General features: G+C 50.8%; 7 protein-coding genes across 7 annotated transcripts; 3 read left to right on the top strand and 4 right to left on the bottom strand.

Annotated features, from left to right (window-relative positions):
• Window positions 1-320: 320 nt before the first annotated feature.
• On the bottom strand, window positions 321-1,310 carry F5J12DRAFT_903278 (opioid growth factor receptor conserved region-domain-containing protein; the record flags this gene model as incomplete). The annotated part of the gene is made up of 4 exons (XM_051748383.1): window positions 321-652; window positions 738-958; window positions 1,013-1,097; window positions 1,163-1,310. The coding sequence occupies 4 exons, from the start codon at window positions 1,308-1,310 to the stop codon at window positions 321-323; spliced, it is 786 nt and encodes a 261-aa protein (XP_051604540.1).
• A 4,019-nt stretch (window positions 1,311-5,329) lies between these two features.
• F5J12DRAFT_888760 (uncharacterized protein) lies at window positions 5,330-6,914 on the top strand (the record flags this gene model as incomplete). Its single annotated transcript, XM_051747280.1, has 3 exons — window positions 5,330-5,423; window positions 5,475-6,659; window positions 6,718-6,914. 3 exons carry the CDS (start codon window positions 5,330-5,332, stop codon window positions 6,912-6,914), a joined length of 1,476 nt encoding a protein of 491 aa, XP_051604539.1.
• A 946-nt stretch (window positions 6,915-7,860) lies between these two features.
• On the bottom strand, window positions 7,861-10,068 carry F5J12DRAFT_925163 (uncharacterized protein; the record flags this gene model as incomplete). Its single annotated transcript, XM_051749360.1, has 9 exons — window positions 7,861-8,366; window positions 8,419-8,432; window positions 8,553-8,598; window positions 8,717-9,125; window positions 9,240-9,280; window positions 9,385-9,467; window positions 9,579-9,647; window positions 9,751-9,838; window positions 9,900-10,068. The coding sequence occupies 9 exons, from the start codon at window positions 10,066-10,068 to the stop codon at window positions 8,257-8,259; spliced, it is 1,029 nt and encodes a 342-aa protein (XP_051604538.1). The 3' UTR covers window positions 7,861-8,256.
• A 3,172-nt stretch (window positions 10,069-13,240) lies between these two features.
• On the top strand, window positions 13,241-14,135 carry F5J12DRAFT_316898 (uncharacterized protein). The gene is made up of 6 exons (XM_051738873.1): window positions 13,241-13,359; window positions 13,410-13,467; window positions 13,530-13,596; window positions 13,653-13,711; window positions 13,773-13,828; window positions 13,887-14,135. Exons 1-6 carry the CDS (start codon window positions 13,357-13,359, stop codon window positions 13,968-13,970), a joined length of 327 nt encoding a protein of 108 aa, XP_051604537.1. The 5' UTR covers window positions 13,241-13,356; the 3' UTR covers window positions 13,971-14,135.
• Window positions 14,136-15,222: 1,087 nt separating this feature from the next.
• On the bottom strand, window positions 15,223-17,375 carry F5J12DRAFT_804137 (uncharacterized protein). The gene is made up of 8 exons (XM_051744488.1): window positions 17,259-17,375; window positions 16,975-17,200; window positions 16,379-16,946; window positions 15,570-16,324; window positions 15,494-15,521; window positions 15,405-15,425; window positions 15,298-15,334; window positions 15,223-15,251 (listed from the first exon to the last, which is right to left on the bottom strand). Exons 1-4 carry the CDS (start codon window positions 17,329-17,331, stop codon window positions 15,596-15,598), a joined length of 1,596 nt encoding a protein of 531 aa, XP_051604536.1. The 5' UTR covers window positions 17,332-17,375; the 3' UTR covers window positions 15,223-15,251; window positions 15,298-15,334; window positions 15,405-15,425; window positions 15,494-15,521; window positions 15,570-15,595.
• Window positions 17,376-18,055, bottom strand: F5J12DRAFT_804134 (uncharacterized protein). Its single transcript, XM_051744487.1, has 3 exons — window positions 17,771-18,055; window positions 17,648-17,709; window positions 17,376-17,590 (listed from the first exon to the last, which is right to left on the bottom strand). The coding sequence occupies exons 1-3, from the start codon at window positions 17,970-17,972 to the stop codon at window positions 17,471-17,473; spliced, it is 384 nt and encodes a 127-aa protein (XP_051604535.1). The 5' UTR covers window positions 17,973-18,055; the 3' UTR covers window positions 17,376-17,470.
• Window positions 17,949-19,576, top strand: F5J12DRAFT_804130 (fructose-bisphosphate aldolase). The gene is made up of 4 exons (XM_051744486.1): window positions 17,949-18,455; window positions 18,514-18,963; window positions 19,017-19,163; window positions 19,234-19,576. The coding sequence occupies exons 1-4, from the start codon at window positions 18,146-18,148 to the stop codon at window positions 19,470-19,472; spliced, it is 1,146 nt and encodes a 381-aa protein (XP_051604534.1). The 5' UTR covers window positions 17,949-18,145; the 3' UTR covers window positions 19,473-19,576.
• Window positions 19,577-19,594: the final 18 nt, after the last annotated feature.

The following is a 19,594-nucleotide window of genomic DNA, read 5'->3' as shown; positions in this document are numbered from 1 at the left end:
TATTCTTGATGTAAGTTGTCTTCCTGCGGGTTTTTAGATGCCATCTGGGTTGACCGCGATCTGTTAGTTAACCGCCCATTATTTATCGACGATATCCCGCTTGTGTTTACCGCGCTCTTGACTGGACTCTTTTTTATCGATTTGTATCTAAAGTCCTTTCTTCCTTACTACTTGACCCCCTCGGCTGTATTGTACAAGCCATCACTAGCATCTGAGTGCGGTGTATGGATATAGACGCTTCCGACAACTTCAAAATCATTTGATAGTTGAACGGGACACCTACGTACATAGAATTGCCTCTTAACGCATTCAGAACTTCCCTACGATGTACTCCCATCCAATAGTTCAGTAGGGAACTTCCCAGTCTGCCTTCTTCTCTCCAAAACGTTCTCATACATCTGTCTGGTGAACACTCGTTGGCCAGACCTAACCCTGGCGATGAGTCGTGCAACCCATTCCCTCTCGTGATCATCTCGAATGCAGTTGGCCCACCATCTGTCCATGCTGTCACAGATGAATGGTGACCTCAACTCTGCATGCTCGCTTTGTTCGTTGAGGACATGTAGGACGAATCCAGCATTGAGGCGCTCAAGGCCCAATTCCGACAGACATTTGAGAATACGTGAAATTCTCAGATTATTGTGTGGTGCGTCTATATGGCCGTCGGGTAGTTGGATCGGAACCAATTGTCAGTCAGGGGTAACAACACCAATAGCAATAGCAATAGCATCACTCACAGAGAAGGTTTACGTACCGCGAACTGTAACTCCCAGGTGGCAACGCACGCCCCACGAGCCCTGTCTCCTCCGACTGCAGTCGCATACCATAAAAATCCAGCATCATCGTGTACGCCCTGACGATGCGGCGCATGACCTCTGCGTCGGCTCTCATGGCCGATATTTCGTGAGGCGTAAGCCTCTGTGCTGCAAAGTTGATCCCGTCCTCCTGAATCGGGAATCTAGTGTCGACGGTTCGTTGGATCCGTTCCAGCGGAGGAACATACCAGACTCACAACCATTGTATATAGCCGTGGCCGAACTCGAGCTTGTTATAATCTCCTTTCCACCTGTTAGCGGTACAGCCACGAACATCGACCCCTGGTGAGAATTCTGCGATTGATGCTCGTGTCGGCCATAACTCACTGATCAAGGATCTCTTCCACCAATAGGTCCATCTGGCTGGCATCGTAATCGGTTCTTGTAGAATTCAAAGTTATCATTACATTCGGTCTCCTGAGGAGACCTTGCTAGGCCCTTTCTATGGTATTCCGATAGAAAGGCCCGGATATCGCGAGGGAGATTCACAGCCATCAGTGGACTGGGAGGGTCGCTAGCGTTGTCACGGACACGTGGGCGCTGGCGCGGTGGTATCCTACAGGGAGGGCGGCAGAGACTTATCTTCGGTGACAGCCCAACTAGGGAAGCTCGAAGCGACGCCACACTGCCAGCAACTGTGCTACGATACAGCTGAGGACCAGATATCTTATCGTTGATATGGCACCATATCTGGACAGATGCCTAAAACCCTAATTACACGGGTGTGGCGGACTACTAGACACACACCAACTAACATTCACGACGAGGACCAGGCTACCAGTCTGATCAATCAGAGCCCCTCCCACAAATTTGTGGAACGCATGACTGTACGTGATTGGATAGGACCGTGAACGACACAGGCACCATCCCACCCGTAGTTAGTTAATGCCAGGCAAGTCAACCCGACTAAGGGTTACACCAATCCTAGTGTGGCCACGTGCTCGTAGTTGCATCCGCCTTGAATGCGACCCCTTACACTAACTCCTACCAGACAAGCATAATCGCTGTCTCCAGTAAAACACGTTAGTCACGCACATTCAGTGCTATGACGCCACATGAGCCCCACGCACGTTCGTCTTCTGAGAACATGCGCCAGGTAGCTGGCGCGACATACCGTTAACAATTCATTTCGTGCCAATTCCATGGTACTGGCCGTATCCTACTCTGGGGGAAACCCCTGAGAGTCTATGGGAATTGTGTGAACCTAAACATGTCGCGAACTAGCCCCCACACACATAAATTCCATCTTGCGAGAGAAGTCCTCATGAGATCATGCACATACGCTAGCTACGTTTCTATGCATTCCCTGTTGGCAGCAACCGTGTCAGCAAGGCAACGACAGTTCGTAGTAAGCAAGTAACTTTAGCCTCACCCGTCAGCCACGACCTCCCGTGCCTTCCCACTGATCTCCGGAGCCTGCTCCTTCCGAGCGCATTAACCCGGATTTAACCCTTGATATGTATATGCCTACTGTCTCGGGAGGGGCCAAGGTCTCGGCTCGTTGCTTTATCATCGTGTCCAACAGGACATTCACCCCGAAGCCAACCGGAGCAAAGCCAATGGAAACGCAAGGATCATCAAGCCCATCCAGACTACCGGTAGCGGTAATGGACACGTTACTGATCCGGAATTCAGGTCTTCAGGTCTCAAAATCCGATGCCTCTTCATCGTGATCGATAAGGTAGGAGCCAACAATGCTCTCAGACTATACTGAGTCTCAGTCATCATTCTTAGCAGCAACATTTCCAATGGCGCAGAATTCTACAGGCAAAAAGCAGCAAGACGCTGACAGTCACTTGATTTCAGACCGATGGATTCTGACCCACTTTTTTGTTTTATGGAACCTTCGAATCCTGTCGCGGCAGAATCCACGCAAATCAAATCTCACAAGCACAGAAACAAAAATGAAAAACGTTTGTCTGTCTCTCTGTCGTACTGTTCACTAGAACAAGACTCCAATTGTCGCGAGTGGACTTTGCCGAGACAAGTGCAATGGAAGCAAAAACGTTTTTATTTTTCATTACTATTATTATTCCATTCCTACGTTGCATCGGGCCTCCCCCAAATTTAGTGTGGCAGCGTATGAATCCGCCAGTCTGTCACAGCGGCAGGGTCCAGAACTTTTTCTCCTTGCAGATATGTAAAATTTCCTGCGATATCTGCACATTTTAATCCTTGCCCGCCGAGTGGCCTTAGAGGCAGGTAATGCGCGAACAACTACATAGCATTACGGTGTAAAGCGACAGTGTGATGGGCTATACACTAGTCGAGCGCCTGGAGGCGCTTCCCCTGGGGTAACTGTCCGAGGGCGTGGCTCGAGTCCATCGAGTCGTTCCTGGTCACGAAAGAAAATATATTGAAAACGCCGTCGACGTCGTGGTTGATTCCCCACGACCGATTAACCCTTACGTAGTAAGGTCTCATGTCAGCGCTGATGGAGAGGCTGATATGAAATTGCTGACATGTGCAAGGTGCACGCATATAGATACCAGCACAGGACTTTGAAACTGTACATGTTGGCTTCAGTGGTGCTAAGTTGAAAATACCATCATCCGCCGGCACTCGAACCAAATCGCCGTAGCGCTTGAATTTCATCAAGCATTTGATGCACCACCACCACCACGGCTACCTAAGAAAGCTTACTTTGTGTGTGTTGACGAAGAACCGGCCGGTACAGACGTTTCCGTTGCTGTCGTCTGATTATGGTCACCACAGCCGCTTGCAGTGAACGACCGCAAAAAGTCTGCATTCATAATGCTGCGAATGCATCACGTACACTTCAAGACATACTTACCGAAGTCTATTGACCGGGTGCAAAAGACGTGCCTAGCTCCTCGGGTGTGACAGACATACTATAGGTCGAGGACTGGGCTGCAGGCTAAATGTTCTCATGTTTCAGTCAAGAAAATAATGGGATTTAAAGCCAGTTTGGTCGGTAGAGTACAAAGCGGTGCGGCCCTGAAGCTACGCCGTGATGAGAAGGGATTGGCGAACTGGGCCCGTTTAACCTGTCCGTTCTGTTCGGCGAGGAATGGATGCCCCGCGGCTCAGCTTACGAGGCGCCGATCTGAAGCTATGCTAGGATGGTGCCTGTTTGAAGGAGTCACTATGATAGAGCATCGCTGATGCGGAGTTAGAGCAAAACCGACCCACGGTACATCCACCGCAGCGGATATGCGGCGCAACACAAGTACCGATCGCTGTTCTGCGGGGATGTTTCGGAAGACGTGTGCATGCTGTCGTATTAACCTTTGCCGCACTCGGATCGTACAGGCGGATGAGTGACGAAAGGAATAGAAAAAGGCAACGTAATGAGCTTCCTCGAGCGATAAACGTACGGAGTAAGCGTGTCTTGTCGCGTGCCCGAACAGAGCAAGCAAGCGAGTGTTGTAATCAGCATGTCCATTACCGGTCTGCTCTTTCGCAGTGGTATACACGTTGATATGGCTATCCAATGAGCGTGTGAGGACGGGATCGCTGTGGCTATCTGACCGCTTATCGCCACCATCCATGTGAGAGCGATTGGAGAGATGGGTGTGCACGGTAGTCTCTTCCTGAGAAGGATGACTCCGAGCACACAAAGCGGCGTGCGAACCTGTGGAACAGCCTCACACATTTGTTCACAGCAAAGGGGCATACCAAACTGCCGCATCGGTGGGTGGCTGAGATTCGTGTACAGTACACATATAACCAAGTGTCCCACGTTGTATGGACGGATCAAAGGGGAGAAGCTTGGGCGCGGGGACGGTGATATGTATGAAATGCCGAGTGGCTGCGATGCATCAAGTTTTGACGAGGCGTGCTGCTGCGACCAGAAGGCAAAACAAAACCCCACGGGGGAAGGCAGAGTGGAGTATGGTTTAGGCTCACGTGGGCAGTGTGATGTGTAAGAAGGCGGCCGGAAATTGAAGAGCAGAGGGGAACGGACAGCACTAGATGTCAGGCACGCTGCACGCAACTGGGGAGCGCCGCGTTAGTCATGAACGCCGGTAATGAAGACCCACCATATGGTCGAGCTGTATGGCTCTACGGAGGCAGACGCGGCAATATTGTCAACGAGTCAAAAGCCGGAACATTGCAGCGTCGATGAAATGTCGCCCGTAGACGGGTGGTGAGCACCGTGGCAGTTGCCGAAAGACGCGGGTAAGGCCGATGTCGTGTTTAGGCGTCCGATGGGACGCGATTGGTTGGGGTGGGAAGAAAAAAGAATTATTATTATTTTGATTGGACGTAAATGCGAGAATCCCGAAAAGGGCATGGAGTGTCAGCGTGCCGAGGACCCGCGGTTGGACAGACTGATCTGGGAAATTGGAAATGCAACGGGGAAGGTGTCGGACAACACGGCACGATCCAGATGTGGGCGATGCCGAAACAGGCAAGCGGCATTTAATGGAGAAAACAAGAAAAATATAATATTAAAGGCAGAGATTCGCTCGTGTGTGTCTTTCTGCCCCACCCGTACTTATTACTTGTCCTCTCCCTCCCCCTCCTCACATCCCTGGTCACGTGCGATCATGCTCTCCGTCGACGTCCACTACGACGAGGCCTGGTGTCCTGTCTGCGACAGACAGATCATCCCAAAGCGATACACCGTCCCAGTCCAACCCCGTCGGTCCACCCGCCTCCTCGTGACTCCCAGCTACTGACATTCCTTTGCAGCCAAAGACGAGCCACAACGCACCAAGGCTAACAAGGGAAAGGGAGGAGGACTTGTCCATGGCACCGGACACATCAGACCGGCCGTCGACTCGAGTCCCTCAAAGAACCGCTCCAGATCCCCTCCCTCCCAACAACCACCCTCAAAATCAGCCCCTCAGCCAAAACTGCGCACAGTCATCGACCAGGGCCCTATTCCTTTGTATTGCTCCGACGAGTGCAGGTTCAAGGATCTCGCAAGACTCGACGGTGCCTTCTCCATCGATTACAACCCAAATAGCGCTTCCCCACCCTTCCCACCAGTGCCACACAACTCTTTCGACCGCTCCGTGCACTGCGAGTCCGAGGACGAGTCCAGCGGCCCCGCATCGGTCTCGCTCGAATCCCGCTCCTCCTCTTCTGATTCGGGCCCCGTCTCTCCCAGTTTAACTACCCTCTCTGCTATTTACGGCTTCCCCCCCCTGCCTCCCGCGCCACCCATTCTACCCACGTCAAACAAGCCCGAATCCTCACCTGAGCCCCAGCATCTCCACGATTACCAAAGTGGCGTAATGATGTCCGCCAAGCGTATCGAAGCCGCCCTTTGTGTGCCCCAGTCAGCTAAACGTCCCTTCTTCAACCAGCCACAGCCACCTCGCAAACCCATTCCAGGTTGGACTGATGGCAGTCAAGATTGGCGTGAATCCGTCTACAGTTTCTCACCTCGCCCCTCTTCCACAGCCACCCCTGGCTTGGAAGCAAGGCCATCCTTCGCCGCCTCCTCCCATCGCGGCGTCCAATGGTCATCCAGCAACCCTGACATCTGTAAATCACCTAGTTCCCTACCTCGTTCGAGTCGGTCAGAGGCAGACCAACTCGATGTGAAAGCCATCCTACCCCTCTCCCGCCGCCCCGATTCACGCACCTCTTTTACTCCATCCACCTCGTGTCCGAGCCAATCCGTTCCGCCCCTTTCTCCCACCTCCACGACTTCCAGTCGTCGCCGTCGTGACAACCTTCTTGCAAAGGCCGGCGGTCGCTTGCTTGTTCCCAATGTCACAGTTCCTCCTCACAGTTCATCGAGCCAGAGCGTATCCTCGTGCATAAGCAGTCCCCTTAGCCGATACCCCAGTGAAGTCAGCGAGGACAGCATGCTCAATGAGGAGCGCAGTAGTTCCGGCTCGGCCCCCTCGCAACCATCTGTGTCAGGTACGTCGCACAGCATCCGTTGGGTGGAACATCGTGTACTCACCCTGATCTGTGATAGTGCGTTCGTGGTCATATGACAATGTCAGGACCTACCCTGTCATGATGCCGCCTCCAAAGAAGGAAAAGCGCATTGTGACCCGTGTTATCGATGGCGAAACCGAGGAGGTCGAAGTCGAGGTCGAAGTTACCCCCCAGGTGAAACGTCTCTTCCTTTTCGCAGGAAAGGAGGTCAGTTGCGAGCAACCACAGTATTGATCGATGCGACTCGGAGCAAACATATCCTCGATACCCCCGGATTCTCTCTGCGGTTCGACGACGGTCGGAACGGCAACACGTACCCCTGATTTATTCAGCTGCATCTCGCTCTCGCTTTCTCTTCTACCTCGCATTTACGCACAAACTCACATCACGATAATTATGCATCTTAACGACCTCGTCGACACTGCCCTAATTGCGTCGCACCGCTATCACATTTATCTCGCTCGCAACTCGCCTCACAAAAGTGCCATATTGGTCGTGCCGTACGGATTGTACATTATACTTCCTTTTTTTTCCCCTTGCTTTTCATTTCGGCTCTGTTCATCGTGTACTACCAACTACTCGTTTTTACCCTACGAATATTTTAGCACTGTGGAGTAATCGTTCCGTTATACTGGGGCTCATTGGTATCCAGTTCTTGTTCGGTTTGGTTCGGACGCACGTACTCGATGACGGGATAGTCTGACGTGTGTTATTACTTCTGGCGGCCTTTTTTTTTCTCCTTCAGAGACTTTGTTTATTGTGACTTTCTTTTCTTTCCGTTATATCTGATCAACATCACGCACATCGTTCTGTTGTAGGTAGCATTGTACATTTCTCCGTATTCCCGTTGTGTCCTCAAGGGAAATTCAACATGTCCTTGAACACCACTAGCGAATTGTGTGACATGACAAGTTAATAATAACCGTCGTCCCTGACCGATGTGTGTCGTCTGCAGTAAGTGGTCGACCGTTGCTCAGATGGGCTGTTGCCAGTGGTCATTAATCATTCTTCGTAAAGCATTTTAATGTCCATGAAACCATGCCGCAGGTCTGAGTCGAAGGTCCATGCTGTCAATTGACAGAAGTTGTACCAGAACGGACGGCAGTCATCTCCGCCCTGACTGAAACGTATTATCCTGCCAGGTAGTGGACATGCTGCCAATACACACACATTGTTCTCAGCTACCGCTGTTTGATTTTGAAACTCCTCAACTTTCCCGCTGATGCAGCTGCTTATCAGCGAACTACCTGCATAAGATCTATCCATTTACATCGATATGCGCCCGTCTGTATCGGCGAGTGAATTTACCGGTGATGAGTCCCACTAGAACTAGAACTTAACCAGCGCTAGTCCCAACCGACCAAACACCGACGACGCCGTGGACCTGTGTGTCAGGCAGTATGCAGAAGGTAACTTGACTTACCGTACGTACTGGCGTTTCATTATAGGGGTAAACGTTGTGATAGGTCGGTAGGTGCGTGGTGCTAGGTCAAACCCAAACCCGCACCTCTGATCCAGCCATTGCCGGGGCTTGGCTCCAACTTCGTTCATAGAACCAGCTGGGTAGGACTCGAACTCAGTCGATCATATGCCACTTCCGAAAGTCCCCGCCTAGTTCAACTGGTTCTAGGTCCGCGCTGTCTGTATATTGTAGTACGGGCCTCCCCGTGATAGGCAGACTCAAAGCTGCGGTGCAGTTCAAATCGCGATAATACGCCATGTCAATTGTGCAACTTACATACTGTCAACTTGCTGTCAACGCACGGAAGTGACTACTTAACTTGCTATGTATTAGCTAGAAGATCCTCGAATCTACCGCTGTCTTCCTCGATCCAGATTTGCGCCCCAGCCCCCGCCTCCCTCCAGACTCACGACTGAATTGCAAATCGTACACTAGCCATGTGCCACGCTCGCCGCCCTGCAGACTCCAGTCCCAGGCGCACCGTTATTAAAAACGCACGGAACTTGCTAACTACTAAGAAAGACTCGCTTGTACTTTTTCGATCTAGATTTGCGCCGCCCACCCCACAGCTCACAGTAGAATTCCAAATTGTCTACTGCGTGCCACCCACCACCCAGAATTCTAGTGCTTGGCTCCAGACTCCCCAGCTCCGAGATCCTCCATAATACAATCTTGACAGGTTCTACGGCCCATTTCTGGAATCCTACGTCGTGTACTGGTTCTGAATCTGTATGTGTGTATGTGTGTATTTGTGCAGCAACGGCTCTTGCTTGCCTGCCTTGGTCGAGTCGGTGTTGATTGTGATTAATGTGTTGGTACTTGTGGCATATGCAGCATGCAAGCCAACCTTCCCCACTTTGTGCTGGCATCTGGACGCAACTACGTTTAATATATCTCCAGCGCCTCGCAGTTTGTGACACCTTGTTCTTGTCCTTGTCTTGGTTGACCTTTTGGCAGGAGCACAGGACCAGCCCAGAAAAGTCCTAGTACGATATGATACAAATACATGTATGTATGTATTGCACTTTGTATGGTGAGTCGTCCAACGCGACTTCGGATCACTCATTGGCCAGGTACAGTCGTCGGATGAGGTCTACTAGGTTGACAGGTGCTCCACCCGAGTTGCCACGCATGATGACTACAGGATGAGCACAGGCCTCGTAAATGAATCACGAGATGGCATGTGGGGAACAGCGCCGGATCGGAGACGCTCAGTGCAAACATAGCAGTCAGCAGATGGACCAATAGCCCTATTTCTGGCCAAGGGGCTGTTATTAATGGGCGTAGGCCCAACCAGAATTTTGCGCGCGGTCTCGATCGTTTTGCTGTATGGTATGCATATGCTGTTTATCTACAGCCGACGGTGACGCGTCATACTTGGTTCCATTGTCGGGGTCTTGCCTCCGGAAGCTGCATGGACCGACTTAGTAACATACCATTGCGTCTCTAAGATGCCGGAACTTAATCGAGGTATGTGGGCTGGCGTTGCCATGAGCCGGTCGGAACTAGTGATCTCGTCTGCAAGTGTTATGAACTATGCTTATGCTGTAGTATCTTCTCCAGAGACTCATCGACTCAGATCACTGATGTATGGGACTTGAGGCGTACATGTACTGCTGCGGCCCGCTGTGAGTGGTGGTTGCCGAGTTGATGAGAACTAACCCTTTCGTGGCGATGACAGGCGGTGGATGGACAGCTGTCTAGCGTCACGTTGATCGCGAAATCGTTGGCAAACGACAGTCGCACACAATACTTACCAGCACATACCGCATCGGAGGTAATAATAGTCACCATGTTTTTTTTTTCTTTCTTTTTCCGACTGTCGACCACATGGCACTTGCCATTGCGGAAAGGGACGGGTTCGGGCGTTGCCATCTGTTGACTGTCGTTGTCCCAAGATGTCCGAGGGTCAAAAAAACGACCCATCTGTTGCGATGAGTATGGTGATTCCGGTTACGGATCACTGCACTGCCGCATCAGGCGGTCTGTGCGGGGGACCCATAAAGGCACACAAATCGATGACCCTGCTGTGGGACTGATGTTTGCGCCAACATGTATGATGAAATCACGCCACACCGCTTGTCCCGTGCCTCTTCCAGCTCAATCCTGTAGTAGGTGGGTTGAACCATTCATACACAAAACACGCCGTCCGAACATCGCGAGGAATGCTTCACCATTCATCATGTCTTCCGTGCCCGTTCGCACAGGCCTCGGAGTATCCAATAAGCCTTCGGGGCATCCCTTCCGACATGCAAAAGCTGCCCCCGTTCTCTGGTTCCGTCCTGCTGTTCCCGGTGCGGGGTAACGTAAAGAACAACTCTTTCCAATTGCTCTCCGACCAATCGGAGTCCGCGCTACACGAATAAGGGTTGCTTAAGGGGTTACCAAAATTATGTAATTAGGATAACAGGATAAAGCATAACCGCGACTTAAATTTTTAGTTAGCAGCAACCAATCACATTGCACGAGGCCGCCAGCCTGGTGGACTGACAGTAGGCACGCTCCTGTAGCCGCTACATACATAAGTACTACGGTCGCGTCTCCGAGCGTTTCTCTTAGAGCCTGTCTGTCAATGACTTGACGACTCGCACACTATCGTCGACGTGTGTCATCCCATATCGCAAGGTTACCTTGATAATGCCAGGTAAAGTGCATGCTTTACTTCTTACGAATGCGGCGCTGTGTCAGTGCGGGTAAGCACATTGAGGGGCCTCCTGATGGCCGCCAGCAAGTAATGATCAGTACTTGTACGTACGCCCAGCTACTGGCTTTGGTAATGTTGGATCTTCAATCTATGAAACGAGAGTAAGAGAAGTACTGATTGCATCAGGATCGCGGTCGAATGACGCCAAGTTGGCGTCTCTCAATGACAGTCCATGAGGCTCTGGAGTCCGCAAACTGCGTAAAGCACACACACGTCTGGTGAACGTTGACGTTGTTACAGCGTAAGTTCGATTGTGTTTTCAAATTCATCTACACGCCCACAAGCTATACATGCAGGGAAAGTTATCGTTATCATGCCCCTGCGGGTGTGGGTATTTGGGGCTCGATCCAAGGTAGGATTGGACGTACTTGCGTTGGATGTATCCACCTACCGATCCAGCAACATCATCTAGCCTGATACCACCCACTCCACAGCCGTTTATTGGTTAATGACCTCATCGTACCGTAATGAACCTGGGTTAGTTATTATGACGAGAGCGACCCTGAAAACGAGGCTTGCGAGTGGTGAAGCTTGAGGGGCCGGTAGTAGTCTAAACAGCCAATACTCATGTGCACCCTTCGTGCAGGACTTCTGGGTGGAACCCGCCGTCAGTATGTACCGCGGAATATCATTCCCCTCTTAGAAGGTGGATGCTAAGTGGCTGGGAGTGCTGAGTATTTGCATGACAGGTTGTCGCCAAGGCAACCTCGCTCTCTCGTGAGATGACAGTACTGGTCATTCCTCGTATCCAGGCAGCCTGCAAGAGTCACTCCAGAGGAGGTATACGATAGTACAATAGTTGGCCGGACTTTTACGTTGAGTATGTAAGTGTTGTAAGTGACCAAGACATAGTTAGGGGTTCGAGTTTGATTTGTATATGCTAACAAGAAGCTCAGGTATAATTGCTACCTCGACGCGTTCCAGAAGTGGGCGAAAGGAAGGCACCGTATGACAAAGGTCAGTCTTGATATACATACATGAGATGGCAAGGTACACGTGCCTATGACACGGGAGATATATTGATAAGCTCTGATTCTATTGATGACCTTGTACGCCGCTACTTATGATCTCAGGTAACGGGATGAGATCACAGAGGTAAGAGAGCTGGTAAGCGGTACACGTATTACGCTACGGAGACTTTGCGCATAAAAATTCAGGCAGAAGTAAGCTACCGTAGAGCGTAAGGAGCTTCGACTTGAGAAGCACACTAGAATATATGACTCTGTACGGTGGGCTGACGTAATCGTTGACTATGACTGCAAAAATGCATGTAGGTTGAAGTAGGGGGCTTATAAGCCCCAAAGGATCCCCCCCTCCCCTCAGACGTCCTTGGATCTCATGCAGTGTGAAGAAGCCATTTCCTCGCAAGAAAGTGTCTCTCAGGTTGCGCTGCCGGCGGCCGAGCTCGAGAGCCAAAGCTGGAGCCCCGTCAATTGACGCGACTAACGGGAAGGTTATGCAACTCTTGTTAGCGTTAGCCACTCTGCGTGGTCCTTCCAAATCAGAGACGAGTGGTTTGGTTTCGCAAGATAAACTTTTCGATGAAAAGAAGGTAACTATTGTCTCCGGTGCGCAGTATTTGCTTTAAGTACTGGACTTTCAACGTTAGACTCTGAGGGATCGTAGATATAGTTTCAGGGATTGTCCTGCTACGTCCTCGGACGTGGAATTCTGCTCTTAATTTTCGGTGTTCCACGGGGAACGTGAGTTACGTGCGTTCTTTCTATACTCGTCTGCACATCTCATCTTAAGCGGTTAGGAAGCAAGGGTTGCTCTTCGAATTTGACTACGGGACGTGGTGTCCCGGTCTCTTCCCCTCCGTTACGCAGTTAACCTGCCTGTGCGTCACAAAATGGTGAGTCGGCATTGTCCAGACATGAGATACCTCTGAAATACTTAATGTAGTATGTGGAGGCATTGAATCTCTTCTCATGTGGTTCGGACATCGGATGACGTGACGTTGGCCTCGTTGCATCGCGTAGCTGAGATTATAAAATCACACAAAGACTCGACGAAGGAAGTCTGGTGTCCAAATTTTCTTCATGTTTTCTCCAGAGGGATGACATGTTGCATCAATCGCCCCCTCTGCACATCTTGAACGCCGCGATAGGTGCGATAGGCTTCCTATCGATAGGTTGTGCATTGAACAGTTCGTGTCGATGATCATCGTATACACAAATGTACCACAAGTACTCTCAATCTCATTGCGCGGTTAGTCGCTGACACAGGCGATGACGGTATGTTTCCATCGTGCAATGGGTGGATCGATTCGATCATCACACGTGTTTCTCTTCAATCTGGGTGATTGTCCGGGCATGATAGTAAGTTAACTAACTCTGATAAGTAGCCAGTTTCATCCCTCTCAATCGTGCGCAGATATTGAGAAAGTTGAGGGTAAGACCACATATCCAGATTCGGATCAAGATCCGTACTCCGCCGCCACTATATATCATCTTGCCACAATCAACCTATCATCTCTTCTGCGCACTTAGTGTTCATCATCGTGCACAATGGTGGGCTCCTCCGATCTCTTCACTTATCATGTGATGATACCTTTATCCAGGGTGTCACCATCGAAAGGATAACACCTGGCGATGGCAAGACCTTTCCAAAGAAAGGGGGTGTGTGCGGCCCAAAATTCCCTGCAGCTCGCATCGCTTGACGAGATTTCCTCATCCCATAGATAAAGTGAAGATACATTACGTGGGAACTCTCTTGAACGGCAACGTGTTCGACTCGAGTCGAGATCGGTGCGTAACCGTGTGTACTCGCGTTCTATCAACGCGATGATCGAAGTGTTCGACAGCGGATTGCCTTTCGAAACAGATATTGGTGTTGGGAAGGTGATCAAAGGGTGGGATGAAGGTGATTTTTTACGGGCGTCGTAACGGCGAACGAAAAACTGATGAATCGGCTCTCGAACAAGGTGTCCCTCAACTATCGCTAGGAGAGAAGGCGTTTCTGATCGCTACACCTGATTATGTGGGTGAAGTGCTTTTCAGGAAATAGGCATTACGCTCAGCGAGCTCATACTCTTTAGGCATACGGTGCAAGGGGCTTCCCACCCGTCATTCCGCCAAACGCTACGCTCAAGTTTGAAGTTGAGCTACTGAAGATCAACTAGGTCTATCTCATTTTTCGTTAGACGGGTCGCGTCTACTTGTTTGTACGTTGTACGATGGCCATGGATTGTCTTCTAGTAGCAACCCGTGATTACCCCCCACTTCGTTCGGCCTTCTACGTCAATTGTATGTTGTCTCATGTCCTCACGAAGACTTGCTTGAAATCCAACGGTTCCTGCGCTGTAGTATGGCTCATGATCGATTCGTGTTCAGTGGGTTCGACTTGCGCAGACGGTATGATCGCTACAAGGCCCACCTGAGGCTCCCATCGCACATATCAGTGCTCAGATGATATCGATTATCGGTCGCTGGCATCTGTTTCAATTTGTATATGGCATCTCCCAAAGCACAGGATGACGATCGACCGCGGCACCGTATTTTTGTCTTCTATGTTTTGTTTGATTTTATGTATTTCATCGCGTCACTGCTGACCGCATCAAAGCTATCGATCGGGCCATATTCGTTTCAAACTCACAAAGCCTTTTTCATTCTGAAATGGATATGTTATGATGTGAAGTTCTGCGATCTACAACGTATATAAGGAGAACTTGAGTCATCTACACGCACATTGCACACGAGTCGTTGCAGCCCGAAATGAGTATTTGGCAGATTTCCGCCACCATGATCATCGGGATTGCACAAACTAAGATGACTCGACATCCTGGTTGGTCTACATCCTTGGGACAATTGCATGGGAATGATGAGGGGTGGATACTTGATTCTCGTCTTTCACCATGGTTATCAAAAACCCCGAACTGTAGTTTCACTTACATTCGAAATGCCTGATTCTCCAATATCTGGGGACGCCTTTCGGGAACCGCTTGCAAGGGTCAAGGATTTCCCTCTGTCCATCTGACGTGGCCCCGACGAAGCGGGTATATGATCTACTATATGTGCAGTGCCGTAAGTGAATTTTGTGACCATGGCCGCTTTTGACCGATATTCACACAGGTTCACTGGTAACAGCACAATTAATCCTCCAGGCTGGAATCGCCTAGACGGGGTTAGTGTAAGCTACGGTATTGTGCTGCAAGTCCATCCACACTTACGAGATACCTTGGCACACTAGAACAAGCAGAACGGCCAAGGATTTCGCCATGTGGAGATGAGAAAGATTTGCAGTTAGAGATACGTAGTCCTGCATACCATCTCGTCCGCAATCTGGAAGTCTTAACATCGATCGTCGGCGACGATACCTGTGCGAAAAGTATTGAAGCTCTATTGTATCACCCGAGACGCTTCAGAAGACTTTACATGCCAACTAAGCGGGGAGGTGGCTCTTGCTTCTTGTAAACGATTTCGCACATCGGCTACAACTATAACACTCACTGTAGTGGGTAAAATTGCAAGAACTCTCACAACCAAACTTATGCCAAGTAGTTGTTGAGTGTTATGAAACGTCGCCCTGAATTTGTAGGTGGACAAGCTCGACTTACAGGAACAGGGAGAATTGGTTCCTTACAGTAGAAATGAAAATTCTTACGAGTCAGTCACGGTGGGCTATGGTTCCAGCAAGTTGACGCACGTTTAATGAACGACCTACCAAACATCGACTGAAACAGAGATGAGCTGTCCGCCGTTGCCTTAATCAATGCACCCACGGCGCTGTGAGACAAGAAAACGTGGATCAAGCTGTCAGCGATGACATCGGGATTTCTACCATATCCATGTCGTCATCTTCGTCTTCGGTACTCTCTCTTGATCCAGCACCCTCAGGCACACTCGCGACTGCTGTCCTATCTTTACCCTGCACTCCTTCCGGGCCGTGAGAGTACTCGTCCTCGCTGACATCAGCCAATTCTGCCAGCTGAGCAGCTAAAAGGGCGAGCTGGGCTTGTAGCGCTGCTCGTTGTTCGCCAGTGAGTTCCACCTGCGGCCCTGACTCTCCTACTGCACGGTCCCTCGATACAGCCTGACTATCAAGGGACTCGGTGGATGATGCTGATGGTCGCTCGGTTGACGTTGTTCCCGAGTTTCCCGTCATGTCTCCTTCACTCATGTGAAGCAATTGGCCAAAATTGATCGCTTTAAGGATACTTTGTGCAGCCTCCCAGGCATCGGCCCCTTCCCCCGTGTCTTGGTCCGGGTTGTCCGGAGGTTGTTTTTGAGTTGAAGGATAAGGTTGACCGGTAGCAGGTATGGGGATAGAGGCCGGTTGGGGTGCACCCTGATAGTAATAGCCATAAGGATAACCTGGATAACCTGGTGGTTGACCAGGGGGTGGTGGTCGTATCTGCGATCCATGCGCGATAAGAGGCGCATGTGTAAAGGGAGATGCCCCAGATGAAGTTGCCTGAGATCCGGGCATCACCCCCGGCGTGTGCGTTTGCGGTCGACGAGTTGTACGCCTTGACGTCTACATGTCATCCATTAATACACGAAGTGGACGACTTTGTGCCCGTGTGCTTACGTTACCTCCTTCCCAGCTTTCGTTCAGCCTGTATTTGCCATTGGAACCCTTTTCCAGTCTACCTCTTTTGTAGGCCTTTTGTAGTGCTTGACTTGCTGAGGGTCGAAAATTGGTCTGTAGTGGATAATGCATTGCCATCCAACTGAACAAATCTTTCGGTGCACAACCTTCTGGATCTCCACAATCGAGCAGGGCCTCGACGATCATTTCCTCGTAACTAGGAAGGTCATCAATGGTGTTGAGGGGTGGTGGTGGTGGGGGCGGGGGCGGTTGTGGCTGCGCCTGACGTTGTGCAGAAGGTGAGTGTGGGGAATATGCTAGTGCGGCGCTTGGAAAGAGGGCCGGCTGTGCAGGTAAATTTTGGGGATACGGTATGTGAGGCGGTGGAGGGTAAGGAGGGTAGGTGGCATGAGGAGCATAATATGGAGCATGAGGATAAGAAGGGTGGTAGTACGGCTGATGAGGGTAGTGAACGGGCGCCGGTAGCTGAGTGGCTGCAGGAGATTTCGATGCACTGGGTATAGCAGCGGCATCCAAGGTCGGCGATGAGGGTTGCGAGATACATTGCCTCTGGATGGGGTGTCCTTGCCTTGGACGAAGTTTGCTCTGTTGGAGTGGTGGTGTCCAACTCTGTCTGGGCCTGGGACTCCTCCTGGACTTTCTTGGACAGTATGGCTGCAATGGCAGCCCGAATATCGTATGGCCACACTGAGCTCTTTACAGGGAGTGGCGCGTGGGCTTCGAAGGTCAGACAAATGTCGATGACCTGTGGTGGAGGCAACAGGCCCAAGTACTGTTTCTTGATCGCATAGATTTCTGATTCTGCGGCAGCAGGACCATAAAAAACCTGGTTACGCGTTAGAATAGCTGAATTGCCTACCAGTCAATGGTTGATATCTGTTCTGTGTCGGCGGATACACATAAGAGGGAGGTGCGGTCGTCGTCTGCATCATCCGGTGAGCTGCACAGTTTTTCGTTTCAAGGTTTACATTCAGACTGCCAGCCACAATGCCGCACCACACGGCCATCCAAATATTCAATACTCAAGCACAGGCAACTAAATCTAAGCTAAACACCAAGATTCCGGGAATCTCACGACGCCTTTTTCTGACTGGTGATGTCGTTGGTCGTGGTGTCCCGTTGAGCTAGGGCGGTTTCCTCTGGCGTCAACGACAAGAATGATTCTGTGTGTCCTTGTGCCCATCTTCGTACCTGCAGAGAACGAGGTTCCATCGTAGTAAGGCTGACCATTGTAATGTTTCGACTTACTGGCGAGAAGACATGTTCCCGGTCACCGTAGTCGGCGACGAACACACAGTACAAGATGGCGACTGAGTACCCGTGTTGTCAGTGTACGGTCAACTGGACCGCAATGAACGACGGATGACGCACCAGGTATCATAGTATATATCAAGAAACCTGACGCCCTGTACACCCAAGGTGGTCTGAAGTCCTGCATCGTGTCATCTTCAATTTCTTGCCTGGAGAAAGGACTTTTGCGGCTGTCGTGTTTGGTGGACGCGTAAAGTCGCACCCGCGGCCTGACAAGCTGAGCTGTTCTCAGAGACCTGCTACTTGGTCCCAGCCTGAGCATGTTTTCGGTGACGAGGCTTGGTTGCGTGGTGTTTTGAAGAGTTTTCGTGCACTCATGAATTGGGCCGGCAGTTGGACAGCTTTGAGGTAATGACCCTGTTATGTTCCCAGTGCTCCACTCCACCTGTTCATATTAATCCATGGTCTCACAGGTCTTGACTCTCAACCACTGCCATGTCATCGAACATGATGGACACCCCGGGCTATACCTCCACCCTTCCAGGCACCCAGGTCACCTCTGGATCGGAGACCTCCTATCTCTATCCCTATCATCCTCCAGCTGTCGCAAAGTCCTTGATCGAAATAGCCCAGGCTTTAGTAAACCCCCGTGGAAAGGGCATCTACGCTACAGATGAGACCATCGATAGCATCGAATCAAGGCTCGCTTCCGCAGAAGGTATCGTAGGCAAACTGTACACCGACGCTGAGAAGAGAGAGCGTAGAAGACGTTTTAGACAGTGCCTTTACGAATCCCTTCCAACTGGTGAGCTGCCTCATTTTCTTGGCTCTGTTGTGCCACTGATGTACACCTATTTCGTCAGATTATATCTCGGGCGTCATTCTGTACCACGAAACCCTCTTGGACTTCCAGATGGGTCCAGTCTTATCAAATCGAGGCATCATCCCAGGTGTGCGTGCAGACACTAATGCACATCCGCTTCCGATTTCACCCTCCGAACCTGCGACACAAGGCCTCGATGATCTATTGCCACGTCTCCAAGCAGCCGCTCGCGCCGGTGCTCGCTTCAGTAAATGGCGAGCTCCTATCCTCTGCAATTCATCTACCCTTCCTACGCAAGCAGCGCTAGAAGTTCAGGCAGAGAGTCTCGCTCGATTCGCAGCTATCAGCCAGCAAGCTGGGTTAGTTCCTATTGTAGAGCCAGATGTCGATTTTGCGGAAGATGCCAGTCTAAACCGCAGTGTTGAAGTCCACATCAAGATTATCAGCATGATCTATGCCCGATGCGCTGCATACGGCGTCCTTCTCGAAGGTATGTTTCAAGCAAGTAAACTCGCAAGAGATCGACTTTCCGTCGGCCCCTAGGCTCCTTAATTAAACCGTCATTCCCCCAACCGGGTTTGAAGCACCCCTCTCGGGCGAACACCTCCGTTGAGACTATTGGCCTTGCTGCAGCTACCGTCCTTGCGCGTTCCCTTCCCGTCGCCGTCGCCGGTGTCGTTTTCTTATCTGGTAAGTGCACACCTTTAGTTCTTCGAGCAGCCAGAAAACAAACAAGGGTAACTCACCGCACTTTTGCCAGGGGGTCTTTCGGATTCTGACTCGGTACAGTACCTCAACGCCGTAAATGCTATCGTGAATGGTGCACCTTCTGAGTCACCCCTGTGTTTGTCCCGCCTACCCAACCTATCTTTCTCGTTCGGTCGTGGGCTGCAGGGTAGCGCGATGCAGAAGTGGGTCAAAGGAAATGAGGCCGGAGCCAAGGCTGCGTTCGAGGAAAGAGCCAAAGCATGCTTTCTAGCTGCTAGGGGAGAGATGTGATCTCCAAAGGACCCAGAGTTTGGTTTCGTTTTTGGACACTACCGTAATGACATTGAGGTGTGGATAACCATCAGTGCTAATGCATACCTCTGCGCACATCAATCTCTCTGAGGTCCAATCTG

This window comes from Pisolithus orientalis (genome assembly GCF_024613125.1).
Source record: "Pisolithus orientalis strain OTSU chromosome Unknown F5J12scaffold_3, whole genome shotgun sequence".
Classification (NCBI taxonomy): domain Eukaryota; kingdom Fungi; phylum Basidiomycota; class Agaricomycetes; order Boletales; family Pisolithaceae; genus Pisolithus; species Pisolithus orientalis.
This window is presented reverse-complemented; position numbering and strand designations above follow the sequence as displayed.